Source organism: Anoplolepis gracilipes, chromosome 6 (genome assembly GCF_047496725.1).
Source record: "Anoplolepis gracilipes chromosome 6, ASM4749672v1, whole genome shotgun sequence".
In the NCBI taxonomy this organism is placed as follows: domain Eukaryota; kingdom Metazoa; phylum Arthropoda; class Insecta; order Hymenoptera; family Formicidae; genus Anoplolepis; species Anoplolepis gracilipes.
The window spans coordinates 7,327,757-7,343,155 of NC_132975.1; the positions used below are offsets into that span (position 1 = coordinate 7,327,757).

General features: G+C 29.2%; 1 protein-coding gene across 9 annotated transcripts in view; it reads left to right on the forward strand.

The window, feature by feature from the left end:
• The window catches only part of Shal (potassium voltage-gated channel protein Shal), a 114,918-nt gene that overhangs the window by 26,140 nt on the left and 73,379 nt on the right, over positions 1 to 15,399 (forward strand). For all 9 annotated transcript variants that reach the window (XR_012046964.1, XR_012046962.1, XR_012046963.1 and 6 more), the window contains exon 2: positions 8,271 to 8,433. Coding sequence is in view for 5 of the 9 variants with exons in the window: in XM_072894913.1 (XP_072751014.1) it covers positions 8,271 to 8,433 (163 nt within the window). In the remaining 4 variants the exon portion in view is untranslated. The remainder of the gene's footprint in view (positions 1 to 8,270; positions 8,434 to 15,399) is intronic.

The following is a 15,399-nucleotide window of genomic DNA, read 5'->3' on the forward strand; positions in this document are numbered from 1 at the left end:
CTTGAGAATGGTAACATATCTTCTCTGTGTTAAAGCTGTCTTTTACATGTTGATTAATTTAAAGATTACGAGTCCATGTCAGTTAAATTTTGTTGCACATGGCCGATTCGTAAATAGCGAAGTTTTTTTCTGGGCAGAAATTCTCGCCGTTTCTAGGACACTCTGTATATCGATTAACTCAGAAATAGCTGCAAGTGCGCTTAAAACGCTCATATAGGAAAAATCTTCTTGCTGCAGATTTTCATGTATTATAAAATATTTATATAATATTTATATTATCATTATATTTATACAATATTTGTCAAATTGTTTAACGATTCAGTGTCATCTGAAATAATGAGAACAGCTAATCAATATAATTTTAATACATTTGACTTATTCTACTTATATACTTATTATTTTTATGTTTTTAATTTTACCTATCATGACAGAGATGTTATATGCAATCATTTTAATTATACGAACCATTATCACATATTGTCATAGAAAAATTCCTTATCATAATACCATCGATTATTGTTCAGCCCGCGTATTCAAGTCCCCGTGCTCGTCTTTGTCTACGCCTTTGTTGTTTAAGCTATTACGATGGACGAGTCAGAGCGAGAATGCACTTTATTTTCAGACAAGGTACGCGAACACTTCGCGGCCAACGTGGAAAACCAGTGGTTCGTCTTTTAATAGCACGTTGCATCTCGGCAACAAGAGTCGCCGTCCGCGGTACCCATTCGTATACTGGGTGGCCCGAAAATGTCGTTCCATTTGACAAAGGTATAGCGGCGATCGAATAGTGATGCCGGCGCTATGGCCGATTACTTCACTGTAAATATAGATTCGTTTATTTGTGATCGAGTCGATCAGTTATTGACCAATTGGGAGATAGTTTACATATAGTAGTTGAAATAGCATCAATGCGGTCTCTTTGTGCCAACAAAATTACCATCACTGCAATAATTTACATCAAGAATAATAATTGTTACACGCGATACCTGTATGGAATATCATTTTTGGATTATAGGTTTTGATGAGCATACTCTATAGATATTTTTGTCTCTATTTTTATTAGAAATATTATTAAAAAATATGACAAATAACTGTAAACCGTATCTATATCATGTACATACACATATACACACATAATGAATATAATTATTATTGATTTACATATAGAAACTAAATTTAAAAAAATTTTTATATTTAATTAATCTTTTTCATAAAATTATATAAATATATAAAATGTATAAACATAAATCTCTATTTATATATATAAATATAAATCGCATAATGTGTCGATTGTTTTTTTATTCGGAACGAAAAGCGCTATAATTTCATCGATCGACGTACTTATTGAGTTGTCTCTGTAAATGTTGACAACGAGGAGTAAACAGCTCGTAGCAAATCGATTTTCCTACTACTTTTTTCCTTCTGTCAAACAATATAATTCATTACCGCGGAAGCAAAAGCAAATTCATTAAAATTGATAAAATGCGTCTATGTTGACGTTAATAATTTCATCATGCATGAAAAAAAAAGAGATCTTGAATAAAATATATGTTCAGGATTTGCGAATTACGTCAGGTAAAGAAGAAAAATATATGTAAAGTGATACACATACATCTACTTCATCAATGTACATGTAAAAGTGAAATCATATTAGATCCGTTATTTTTAACTGTTCTTTATCACTCTTTTTGCATAAAGTACATATATTTATGCTTTGAAACGGAAAAAAACTTTTAAATATGATAATTAAACAGATTGATAAAATTTACAATCTATGAATATAATTAGTAAAATATTTATATTAATTATATATATATATTTTTTTTTATAAACTGATATATTTTGTATAACGTCTTTCTGTTTTACCCGAATTTATGAAACAAATTACATAAAATGTTTCAATTATAGACATTAATTGCCTATAAATAAATGTTTCAATTAAAAAAATAGTGAATATTTATTAATAATAAAATACTGATATGCATTTTGTAGTGGAAGTTATTATAAATCAACTTGGCTTCTATTTAATAACTAGATATTATTCTGGAGTGAAAAATATTGTGCGATTTCTATATTTTATTATATAAGTACGAAATATTGAAATTATTTTGATACATAGTCCTCTATTATGTTCCTTTTGCTTCACGAACTGTTACTTGAAAAAGAAGTAGGTCACTATGACTGTTAAACAATGACGCAAAGCAAAGAAAAGTACGCGACCATGGCAAGGTCGCTACAACACGATGAACCGGTGATGCATGGATGTCGCGTTAGAAGCGTATTCATGATTGTCAACGTAAATCAAAGCTACGTTCATAAATACCGAGTTTTACTAAAAAATCATATTTCAACTAAAATCTGTTCAAGGTAATTCATTGAGCAAACTATGATTTGAAAAAAAAGAAATCTTTTGTTTAATATATATTATTGTTCTAATTCACGTATATTTTTTTCTGTATTAATAACAAATTAAATTTGATGCAGTTGTATCACCTTTGACAGATAAAATATATTTTTCATTAATTTAGTTTCTTATTTTTTTCGTTTTTGTTAATTATTAAATTGCTTTTTATACAATATAATTACATTCTTTGGAATATTTTTTATTTATATAAATAGTAAGTTATTTAAAAAATTGATAAAAATAATATTTAACACAATTGCAATATCACAATTGGTTTAATCGATCTTACGTCTCGAAATGATCTGTTATGAAAATATCCGGAAAATATTTCTCACGTTACGGTAATGCGCTTCAAAACTACCAAGCCGATAAAACGGAGTCATGTAACATTTGTACATTTTTCTCGAAGTCATCGAATATTCTATCGTGTCGGTAGAATCATATTATTGGTTTTGCACAGCTGCATCTGTGATGTAAGGTCATGTTATTTGCTTGATTCGCAGTATGTATTTCCTTTGCCAGCAGTATGTTGAAAAATAAAACAATTTAATACTTTTCATACATGAACCAGCGATGTTAAACATGTCGCTTTTATACCTTGCGGCTTTGCAGGTTTTGTTTCGTAAAAGCATTTCTTTCTTATAATATATTTTATCGATATTATAGCTACGTGCAATATATGTATATGTGTGCGTGTGAACAAAAATATTATCTAAAAGATTTAAAAAGAAGAATATTATTCGGTGACAAATTTAAATTCAATGTTTGTTTTATATTTCTCTAGAAAATTCTAGAAACTTTTCATTTACAGAGTATAAAATATTTGATGACTTCGAGAAAAAAATAAACGTAACGTTTTATTTTTTTATGACTGATAATATAAAAAGAGGAGAAAAATATTTTATTGATTGATTATTTTATTTGAATGGTATATATATATATATATATATATATTCCTTCTTGTTAGGTGTATAATTGTTTTATGTTATTTGCATGAATTATGTAATTGTACTTTCTTGCATTCTTTGCTTCCTTAATATTCTCGCGTAGCTTTTGCGTACATTATAAATGTGCGCGTGAAATTATTCCCGTGACGAAACGAGTTAAGGAAAATCATGAAAACAACGGTGTCATGCGCGAACTTTACTTTAATTCGCAGAAACTCTTTAGTATTCAGAAGATACTCGTTGTAACGAAAGTTTTATCTTCGTTAAACCAGCACAATTCTCGCCAGTTGACAATTTTATTATATGTGACATAAATTAATTGTAATATTGTTTTTTTCTCGTTCCATTTTATCTATTGTAAGTTTAATATAAAAATTTTCCTTGAAACTTCATATAAAATTAAGTAAACATTAAATCTATAATATCTACCGAAAAATTTCCGTAAAAATTTTATCGCACTTATTGAAGTCTGAGTTAACTTTAAATGTGATTAAATTATTAGATAACATGCCTAGGTTTCTCACTTTTCATTTTATCTTTCTTGGATTTGCTAGCTTTTCTAGATAATAATATCGCAAAGATGATGGTAAGTTTATTCTCATAAATTAAGTTAAGAGGAATATAAATGAAAAAATAGTTAAATTTTAATTTTTATATAAATAAAACTGTAGAAATATAGAAAGCAAATAACGAAATATTGTTTTTATTTGTTTGATAATAAATATTAAATAAATTTAAAAAAATTTTATTAAATTTTTTATTAAAGAAATCGATTTTGAATTGTTCAAAAAAATTAATTAAATATATTAACGACACAATCACGGAATATAAATTACGATGGAACGCATATTGTTTTTATCATATCACAGGATTAAACTAAAGCTTCTCTCATATTGTTTAAAAATCTCCGATACATGTATGTATCGGAAAACTTGTGAGAAGTCAATAAACGTGGCTTGAGCACTTAATTAATTAAGATTAATTTTGATTATTTTATATAATTTCGAAAAGGGATATATTAAGTTTTTTTTGTTTATGTATTTTGACAATGGTTATTTATGATTTAACTGCGGATTCGACCTGGTAAGTCCTACGTAGTCACTCGGGCGACCGCCCAAGGCGTGCTTGTCTAAATATAGATTACGAATCCTAAGGTTTCCAAACTCGCTACCGTCGCGTGTCCCGGCTACATTGACAAGTAAGAAAAGTCAGTCTGCATCGGCTCGACAATGTTTGCCTTGAACTCATGCGCCCTAATCCCTTACGTTCGATATTTGTCTATTTTAATCGTACGCTGTAATTGTAGAACAAAATAAAAAAGCAGTTTTTCTACAAATCTATCTATGTATTTACACAGAAATGGTGTAAAAATATATTTTTAATTTTTAATTCTTTTTGAGATAAAAAAAATCTTAAGTAATGAGATATTATATAATTTATGCAATTCAATAAATTTAATTTAGTGACATTTTATTTTAAATTATTTTTCTTGTATTTCACTCAAAAATAAAAAATTTGTATCAAGGCATTAATTTTTATGAACATACTTTTGTATTTTTTTTTTTGTAATGAGTTTATTAAATATTTCTCATGATATTTCATAATATTCAGTTTGATATTTTCTTTTTTAATGCAGTACTAAAAATCAACTAATATATTAATTATTTATAATAATATACATTTAATATTTATTATTTTTCTGTCGAATAACAGTGTTTTTATTTGATTCAACTGATATATTTATTAGTTTTAATATATATATATGTATATATTATATATATATATATATATATATATATATATATATATATATATATAAATTTCCTAGCTTGTTTACATTGAAAAATATATTTATTCATATGGAAGATATATTTTCAAAAACCATATAAAAAAACAATAAAAAACTTGAATAACAATTGGCATAAAAAATTATTTTTTAAATAAATAAAAGGCGTGAAAAAGGAGAGAGATCGATAACATCACGTGCAATATCACGTGCACGAAATACGAGAAGGCGAGCATCAGGTGAGATCCCACCAGGACGAGTTTCATGGTCGCTATAAAAGTCCGTAGGAAACGTAAATCAAGGTCGAGGAATGGGCCCGGGGGGCTATAGGGTGCAGAAAAATTATTGCCTACCGGGATTATTGAGCTCAGGCGAAAGTTTGTGTGACCCGCAATTTCGGGTCGACTTTCACTCTTTTTTATACTTTCGATAGAGACGGGTAATGATCATACCTGCGATAAAAAAAGATTTGTTTATAAAATAGAGCAGTAAAATAGTATAATATAAAATTAATTGCATAATAAAAAGTTACTTAAGTAAAGCTGGCAATAAAAAAAGCCATGCCATATTTATTCAATTTTATTGACACATAAGTATTTGAGGACTTGGAAAAGATTTAATATTTTTATCCATATTTTTAGATTGTCAGAGAGAGAGAGAGAGAGAGAGAGAGAGAGAGAGAGAGAGAGAGAGAGAGAGAGAGAGAGAGAGAGAGAGAGAGAAATAGCAAAACGTAATTTTTTTTTAAGTAAATTTTATAAAAAATCTAATAATATAAAATTTGAATTTTATGTCTTTTTATATATTTTTTATTTTTAAGTTTATATAATTTAAAATTTAAAGATATTAAATTTAAGATATTAACAATCATTTTATTGTCACAAAATTTTAACCTTATACATTTCTTCTCCAATAATATTAGAATAAGATAAAATAGTAAATGGCAGGTTTTTTATGATAATGTTACGCAGGATATTGCGCGATCGATCATTTTAGCGAGAACATTTTTTTCTTCAAACGCGTGTCACGTCATTTGCAGAAGCTTTCCTTTACTTTGCCCCGTTACAAGCCAAAATTGCGTGCGACCCGAGAAATTCGCTGGAAAAAGGAACGATCTGTAGCTGTCGAGAGCGATCCATTACACTTCATTTTATCCTCGGTTCTATCGACGCTCTCCCTTTCCGCTTTAGCCTTCGTTTGATTTTTCGAGTAAGGCATGTCGGCAAAATAAATGATTGCCATTGTGCACAATATAATATTGTTTCTGTGTCTCCAATAATAATGTGATTCTCTCTCCATATCAATTTTTGTAGGGAGTGTCAAACAAAGACATTATTTTTCTTCCTGGAATTTTTGAATAATCGAGATAGAATAATATATCTTATAAAATTTTAGATAGGAACATAAAATTTTGAAAGTTAAATTTGGCAGCATGTTTATATAACTATTTGTTTTATCTCTGAATCCTCCAATAAATTCTATAAATCTTGAACTTTCAAGTTTCTCAAGGAACTCAATTCTTTGCTTTATTGCATCTGCAGGTTACACTCTGCTTGAATAAAAAATACATATATGTTGCGATAAGATAAAATTAGTGGGAAATAAATGGAAAATTCTGACATGCATAAAACAAATACATGAAAATCGATGTAAAAAGATGAGATGACATTTAGAAATGTCAGTAGGAAATATTTTGCGTATGAGGAATTATTGAAGCACAAAAAGATGCTCGAAATTGCTCGTCAGCAGAGGAACAGTTTGACAGAATATTTCAAACATCTTTAGATGTAGAATCACAATTTAAATAAAAGATTTACGATAGATTGCGAGCGAAAGAAATAAAAAATTTTTTATTTTTATCTGCTAAATATATACGCTATTGCTTATGCGTATATGATTTGGAGTAATATTTTATTTTAGATAGATGATGATAAGTGTTTTCTTTTCGAACGTTCCATTTTTATTTCTATCAAATTTTGAAAAATATTTCAATTTTTATAATTATAATAATATTAATGTTTTTATCACCTATAATACTATAATATAATTTTCATTAATATGGAAAAGCAACAGAAAAATATAAGCATCCTACTTCGGAAAAAAGCTTTCGTATCTCGTATCGTCGCCGCAATCCCAGCGGAATGCAAACGTTCAAGTACGTCGCAAACTCGTCATGAGAACAAGTTAAACAGATAGCTACGAGCTCGCGCGTATTTGTTCGACCGTGTGTTTACGCTATCCGATATACGGTAAATATGTAAATGGAGCTAGACTGTTAGAAACCTTGTGGGAAATGGTCAGCTATATAGGGAGTCACGTGTAGCCGTGGAAAAGTTTTACGGGCGGACATTCGCACAGCTGAGAAACGAGGACGGGATCGGGTACCTTTTACGGTTGAATTCTTCAAGCGCGCCGTGAATTATCCACATTCTCCTATTTCTCTCGCTGCGATGCGAATCCTCTTAACCCCGCGGGTGACAACGTTGGTTATACATAATTTCATCATGCTTTCTGAACATTTGGCCGGATCGTTTGGCTAAGCTGCCGCCGTTTTGTGTCGCTAACAATGCCCGTAACAATGTTTCGCGAAGGTATCTCTATTGCGCGAGGCATGTTCGCGTTTGGAATTAGACACAATATTTCGAGATAAATGAGATCACACGACAAGAATCTTTCTATTACGCGATGCATGATATTTGCTTGGAATTATTACGTGGAAATTGACTTTCGAGAAATTTTTCTAGAAACTCTAGAAAGTTTTCTAGAGTTTTCACTGAATGTTATAATATGTTATTGAAAAATTTAGGATTTTATTTATTAGAATTTATAAATTCTGGAATTTTTTTGCAATTCAACGATTTGTAAATATAGTTGCATTTTAAAATGTTAGAATATTTAATTTTTATCAAAATATAATATAATTTTAAATATTAATATATATAGAAATATTAAATATCAAAATTTTAATATAATTTTAAAAGAATTATATTCAAAAAAAAGATATATTACTAGAAGAATAAATAATTAAAAAATGTGCAAATTTCAGCAATGATTTTTAAGATTTGCGAATCAATATGTTATATTGTATATTATAGAGTTAGTAATTTAAAATGTTTTTTTTTATCTGTTTCAGCTACGGTGACATGGTTCCGAAAACGATTGCGGGAAAAATCGTCGGGGGTGTATGCTCCTTGAGCGGTGTCCTAGTGATCGCTTTACCGGTACCTGTTATCGTCAGTAATTTCAGCAGAATATATCATCAAAATCAGCGTGCTGACAAACGGAAGGCGCAGAGGGTGAGTACATTTTTTAATTTTTACATGTTATCTTTAAGAAATTTGCTTATAACTTATTAATAAATTTTAAATTATGATCATATATTGCTGTTTTTGATACATTTTGTATCAATTATAGTTTGTTATATATGTATATTTAATTATATTGTACTGACGTTAAAGAAAATTAATTAAATCCATTTAAACAATAATTTAAAAAACTATCTATAAAGAGAGTAGAAGATAGTACGCTAGACTGGTTTCGGCAACCATAAATCGGAATTACTGTGATAGGCAAAGTTATTATCGAAAGTTTGAACTTTAGTAGTACTCACGTTTAATTTCAAACTTGATATATAGAAATAATCTATATACAATTTTGATAATATCCAAATATCTACCATAGAAGTGAACAAAGACATCGCTTCAAGATTTCCTAAATAAACTATCTAGGACTTTATAGATTTATATTTATTCTTATATCTATATATTTATAATTGTCTGTTAATTTGCAGGCAGCTTTTTAATCTAATAAAAACCTAAATGCACTCTTTTCGTCAGTTCTATATAGAACATAGAAATAATTCTATGTAAACATAAACTAATCTTAATTTAATCGTTAGAATAACTAATATATTTTTTCAAATTTCAATATATATATAAAATTGAAATATTTATATTTATATAAGATTATTTATGTGTTCTACATAGAGTTTGCGAAAAGAATGCATTTGGATTTTATGAAATTAAAAAGCTGTAAATTAAGAGACAATTATAAATAATTAAACATTTTTTATTCTTTAATTTAAAACGAACTTTAACGTAATTTTAATTTTGCCTTTAATCTTGAGTTGTTAAGATAACGAATATTAAATTTTTTGAAAATTATAAAAACTTTAATAACTCCTAAAAAAAATTAATTTTAAATTTTATAAGAAACAGAGCTATGTGTATTTATATATCATCAATTCTAGAATACATCATATGTATTAAAAATGATATCTGCTTTAAAGAAATCATTCGTGAAGTGCATTTTGTTATTCATATGCAATAATTACTTTCGTAATAATTACTTTAGTAATCTTACAATATCACGGCATATAAATTAATATTTTACATACCGCACTTCTCGAAACGTTATCGTTTTCTTCTCACGTGTACAAGGCGCATCTACAAATAGCTGCGTTACTATTCATGCATTCGAGAAACGTACACTTTATTCTGGTATATTCTGGATATCGATATTGCTGAATGCAGTCTTCGAACTAGAAAACTCGCTTTGCTGGCTCAGAGCCGCTTCATAACAAAGTCGCTAAGGCAGAACACTAGAGCTTTTCTCCTATGTCCAAAAACAGAAATGGATTTCGATAAAAGAGAATTGATGCTGATGTTTATTTGATACAAATTGCAGTATAAATGTGGAATATAAAATATATATAATTTAAAATTCTAACAATGTTTATCTTAAATTTGTACCGTATAATACATTTTATTATTGTTGGTAATAAAATTGAAAATTTGCACGACACAACTTTCTCTATATCTCGCTTTTCCAATAAATATTAGAATATTAGATTTATATATATATATATATATATATATTAGATTCAAAATAAACTGCAATCTGTATTTATGACGAAACATATAACAGTAATATTTGCAATGCTAGCTAATTATTATTCTCGTAATATTTTTTTAAAATGATATCAAAAGTATCAGTCTACTAAAAATTTGCAACTTACGTAAGTTGACCTTCATACAACAATATCACGGATGACAACAATAGCAATGGACCGAACATATACATAAATTTCGCGACCGACATTCTCAAAGGCGAGGAACTCTCTCGTCGCCATTTTCGTATCCCCCCAATATCGACGTTTCGAAGATATTTCTTCCATTATAGGGAGGAAGTGGCGGTCCCAGTCGGGTCGCAGTCGATGACACGTTAGCTCGTTTCGCGTCGTCGTTTCCACAAGTCGGACGATTTATTCTCACCCACGTGTAGTCTGTAACTTTGTCCCCGTGGCACAGTTACGACTATTTAACCGAACATCATCGTTTCACAAATCGATGTCATCGGGAAAAAAATAGAACGAAATTACTCCGCATGGGAAAATTAAAATTTTTTTTATCTCTTTTATGTTTTGAGCAATTCTCCTTTCCCTCGAAAGCTCTGCATTCATCAAAAATTGAAAAAAGATTGAATTATGTATTTTCAATTAAAATTTAATAAGAAACAACTTATTAATTATAGTTGTTAATTTACGGAAAACAGACAAGATACAAATTCATAATTTTTTTTATAAATTTAAAGTTTCTCAAAACAAGTATCCTCCATAATCGAATCGCAATTACATTAAAGAAATTTTATATCCTATGTAAAATTATAGCTATTTGAATAATTTAATTTTTCCTCTTAATATGAAGCAGAAAACTTTTTCATGATATTTTAGAGTTAACTTCTTATAGCATCAAGAACAAACGCGGACGGTTCTCACACATTTGCTTCGCTCCCGTGACACGATTACCATTTTTAGCATCGACATTTCGGCAGCGCATCGATCGATCCATAAAAAGAATTCTGGCCGAATTCGCTTTGTTTCGAAAGAAAGAGAAGGAAAAAAATCACCGCGATCTTCGCGTGAGACGCTGCGTCTACTACTCATGGCCTCTCAGGCGGAATATCATTCTTTGCGCGATATTTTTACAAGAACTTGCAGACGAATGTGTAAGTGAGATTTATTCTGAAAGGCGAAAGTGATCTTTTAAATCTCTCTCGCGTACACGAACGAACGATTTATTTCCACACGTGTACGTTTATGCGTCTACTTTGCTCGCGCCGATACGCTTGGGACGATTTAAGCAGCATCGACGACGTGTCTGGATGGATCTCGCGGAGAAGAAAGATGGCATCATGGCTAGCCGAAAAGGAAGTCGGCTGCGATCTCCTAAATCTGTTCTGTACGCTCGATTTCGCAAAAATGCACCATGTTACAAATAGAAAGGATTTATGTCACAGTTATAAATCGAATGACATAATTCATTTTGACTTGCGAAATTATATCATTAAGCGAAATTTTTTAGAAAGTAGTTTCTTGAACATTAAGAATTACACGCAATTAAACTTGTAGAAAGAAGAAAAAATTAATAATTCTATTTTATATCATTACATTTTTTAAATATTACTATTTTATATAATTTATTATATTTTATTTTCTATTATAGAAGCTTATTTTGATTGAGAATATTTTTAATTTCATAAAAACGAATTTTTGAAAATGTTTCGTTAATACAATTTTACGTATATTTATCATAAAAATCATAAATAAATGTATTTGTTAATGATTACAAAATAATAATTATGAATAATAGTTTATAAATGAAATGGAAAATTTGATTGTATTATTTTTATATTTCATTCAAGATTAAGATTTTTATTTGAATTTATTTATTAATATATTTACATAATTTTATTTTTCTTTTGCTTTCTATTTTTGCAATTTCAATTTATTTTGTAATTTTTTGAATTATTTTGCAAAATTACAACGTTTTGGATCGCTTGGATTCGCGAAGGTCGGTTCGCTGATGCCGCGCAGATCTGCATTGCAGATGCAGTCGCATCTACATATGCATGGACACGTTTGTTCTGATTCTCACTCTCGGACAGCGATGGATCTTTCGTCAAGTTTCTTTCCTACGCCTTATCGACATTGGAACTTTTGTATTGTTAGTTCTCGTGACGCTTTCTGGAGTTTGGTGTTGCGCGATGCATTTCGTACGTCATAGTAGAATCTTAAACACCATATAGGGTGTTTTAATGTTATTGAGATATTTTGAAAATCGAGTCTCTTCGTAGAATTTGATACACAGATTCTACAATATTTTTTTAAAAGATTTTTCCTTCGTTGAACTCATACTCAACTCTTATCTGAAATCTTTGTAGATTTTGCTGCCGTGAAAAATGCGAACTATGAGTCTCACAAGATCAATTAAATCTAAGAATTACAAATTCTGAATTGTTCTTAGAGTTTAGAAGAACTAACAAGGTCGAAGGAAGTATAACTATTCAAGCGAATCACCGGCACTATTCTGGTTATTTCCATAATTCGGGGCGTTTCACAATTGTTCATTGCGTATTCCAATGCGCTGTGATTTTCAGTCTTTGCAATTATTCTCACTACATATGAAATAGCGGTAACGAACCAATGATAGCAGCTGGTAATCATACTCAATTCTTAAAATTTAATGAATGTGAAAATCTGTGGAAATAACAGTCACTAATAATTTTGCCAATCATACATTTTGAATATCATATAAAAGGCAAAATTTTTAATATAATACGAATGTTAGGTCAATCACGAGAGATTATGTTACACCTGGTAGAAATTTTGGCCGCTTCAAGAAGAGAATCTTTCTTGTCCTTCTGCCCTATTGCAGGTTTAATATAAAGTCATTCATGCCCCGCATATTGCATGATCTGCCGATCGAACATGGACTATCGTAATGCCTGTGTGATTTATGGCCGCCATGGCTGCTATCGATATACCTACATTGTCAGTAAACGCTACTGTGAACTTTGCATCTGCATTTAATGTCACGTCCGGCGTTAACGGGCAAACAGGGCTCTAGATCGATTTTCCGCCCTGACCGTCGCGCAAACAGCGACACGAATCTCCGTTTAACGTCGGTTACCGTCCGTTGCATCGATTCTTCTTGCTATGTGTTTGTCTATTCAGCACATGCTATATTGCGCGATAATAACGATATCATTTTTAGAAGCGTTAAGATGGAGACGATCTCTTTTCTCTTCAGTCGTGGAGTTTACTTTGATTAACGAGTGAATTCATCGATTTTGATTAAAATTGTTTTGCGGTCATTATAGATCCAGGCACATGCACATTTTATAAAAGTTTATACAATTTTTTTATATATTTTGAAAAGTGCGTCAAATAACTGTATGAGCATTTTTTTTGATAATAACTGTTCATAAACAAATTTTCATTAAAATCGATGAGTCAACACATGTGAAATCCATTTGTAAGTGCTTTATATGTTTATACCAGAATTCTTTCGACCGAGAAGTTAAGTGAATCGATGACAGCGCACATAAACAAAACATCAATAACAGACAAAATTTTTTTGAAGTATAATAAAATGTGCAAAAATAAGCTTAACGCTTTATCCGAAACTTACAGTTAATATTTTGGAATTTAATGTTATACACTTGTCAGATTTTATTTTAAGATAGTTGCAATTTTCAACTTTACATTTATCTACTTTATAAAAAATATTTAATTCATAAACTATTTGTTAGGTAATTTTTATTTATACATATAAAAAGTCTTCGCTTTTTATCTTTTTCACAACATATATGAGTTATAAAAAACTTGACTGTTTTATATATGTCAAGTTTTATTTCATGTCAAATTGGTCACATGTTTCTGTGTTTATTTAAGCTGTTAGATTTATCGCGCTTGTTGATCGCTGATAATTTTGTCGTATTTATCAAAATAATAACAGCTGATTACATTTATTTAATTGAATAATCCTGGATTATATGGAACATCAAAATTTAGTTAATTTATTGAATAACATTCATGCTAATAAAGTACCTTGCAGTCATACAATTCAGTAAAGATGTCAAAAGCGTGAATGTTATCACTTTTCTAGTCACAAGTTATATTTATTATTAATGTCAAATTATATTATAATAGTTATGAAATTTATCAGTTATATATATTGTTAGATTTAATAATTTTTAAAAATATTATTAATTCATAAAGTAGGTGAAATTCGCCAACAAGTTTCTCAGATAAATATGCATTATTTATGAAATAAAATGAATTGTTAAAGATTACGAAGGAGAAATTTAAATTTATTTTAAATAGAAATTTTTATGGTCAATTCACATTACTGACTTAGAGATGAAGGCTATAATAAAGTTGTGCAAGCTCATTGAAAGTCAAAGTTTGTTTTATTACAAATAGCTTGCTAAGCAATGAAACAGCTTAGTTGTATAAATACACTTTCGAACAGTCATTTACCTTTAACAGTTAACTTTACATATAGAATTGATTCCGACAGTGGTGCCTGAGGGAAAAACGATGAAAACTCGTAAAGCCTATTTCAACTTTTGCACGTGATTTTTAATGTCGCGCCAATTAACAGCGGAAACTTTGCAAATTATCTTAACGTGAAACAAAAATTGTGAAATTGTCACTTTTATTTTGTGACATACATGTAACATGCAACTAATCTTCATATATTTATATATATTTATATTTATATTTAGATATATCTATAATAAGAGTCACACATGTATTTCTATTGGTTTTAGTATAATATAATTGAAAACTTAACAGAAGACCTTTTATTAGTTTTAATAAACGAATTTAATAGAATATATAGTCATAATTTTTAAAATTTCTCTGTTTTTATATTCTCAATTTAAAATCGATTTTTTCTTAATGCACATTTTTTTGTTATCTAATTTTCTATTTTTACTATCTCTATATTTATCTATCTTTTTGCAATGTACAAATAAATTTAACCTATGACACCAAAAATTTCTTTCCCAATTTTGTACTTACAATTGTAACATTCTTATCTTATTTTTTTATGTTTTGCAATTGAAACTATTTTGTGTCGTAGTTACATTATTTCCAGTTTATATTTATTTTTTTAATACTTGAGTCAGTCTTATTATTTTTTGATACGTAAAGTTTTGATAAATCGGTATTTCTACTTTATGATGATACACAAGTTGAGCGTTTGTTTATAAGCGACGTAAATAAGATGGCGAGTATCTCTATTATCTCTTGCTAGATTTTTCCCTCAAAGTGACCACTGACTCACGACCCTCCTTCTTTCGTCCCCTAAGAAGTAGACATGCAGTTAGAAAAGACGTGAAAAGAAAACGAAAATGTATGGAGCATCAAACGTGCTAAGGATTCGTTCCAAAAATAGATGAGAAGGATGCCCGCG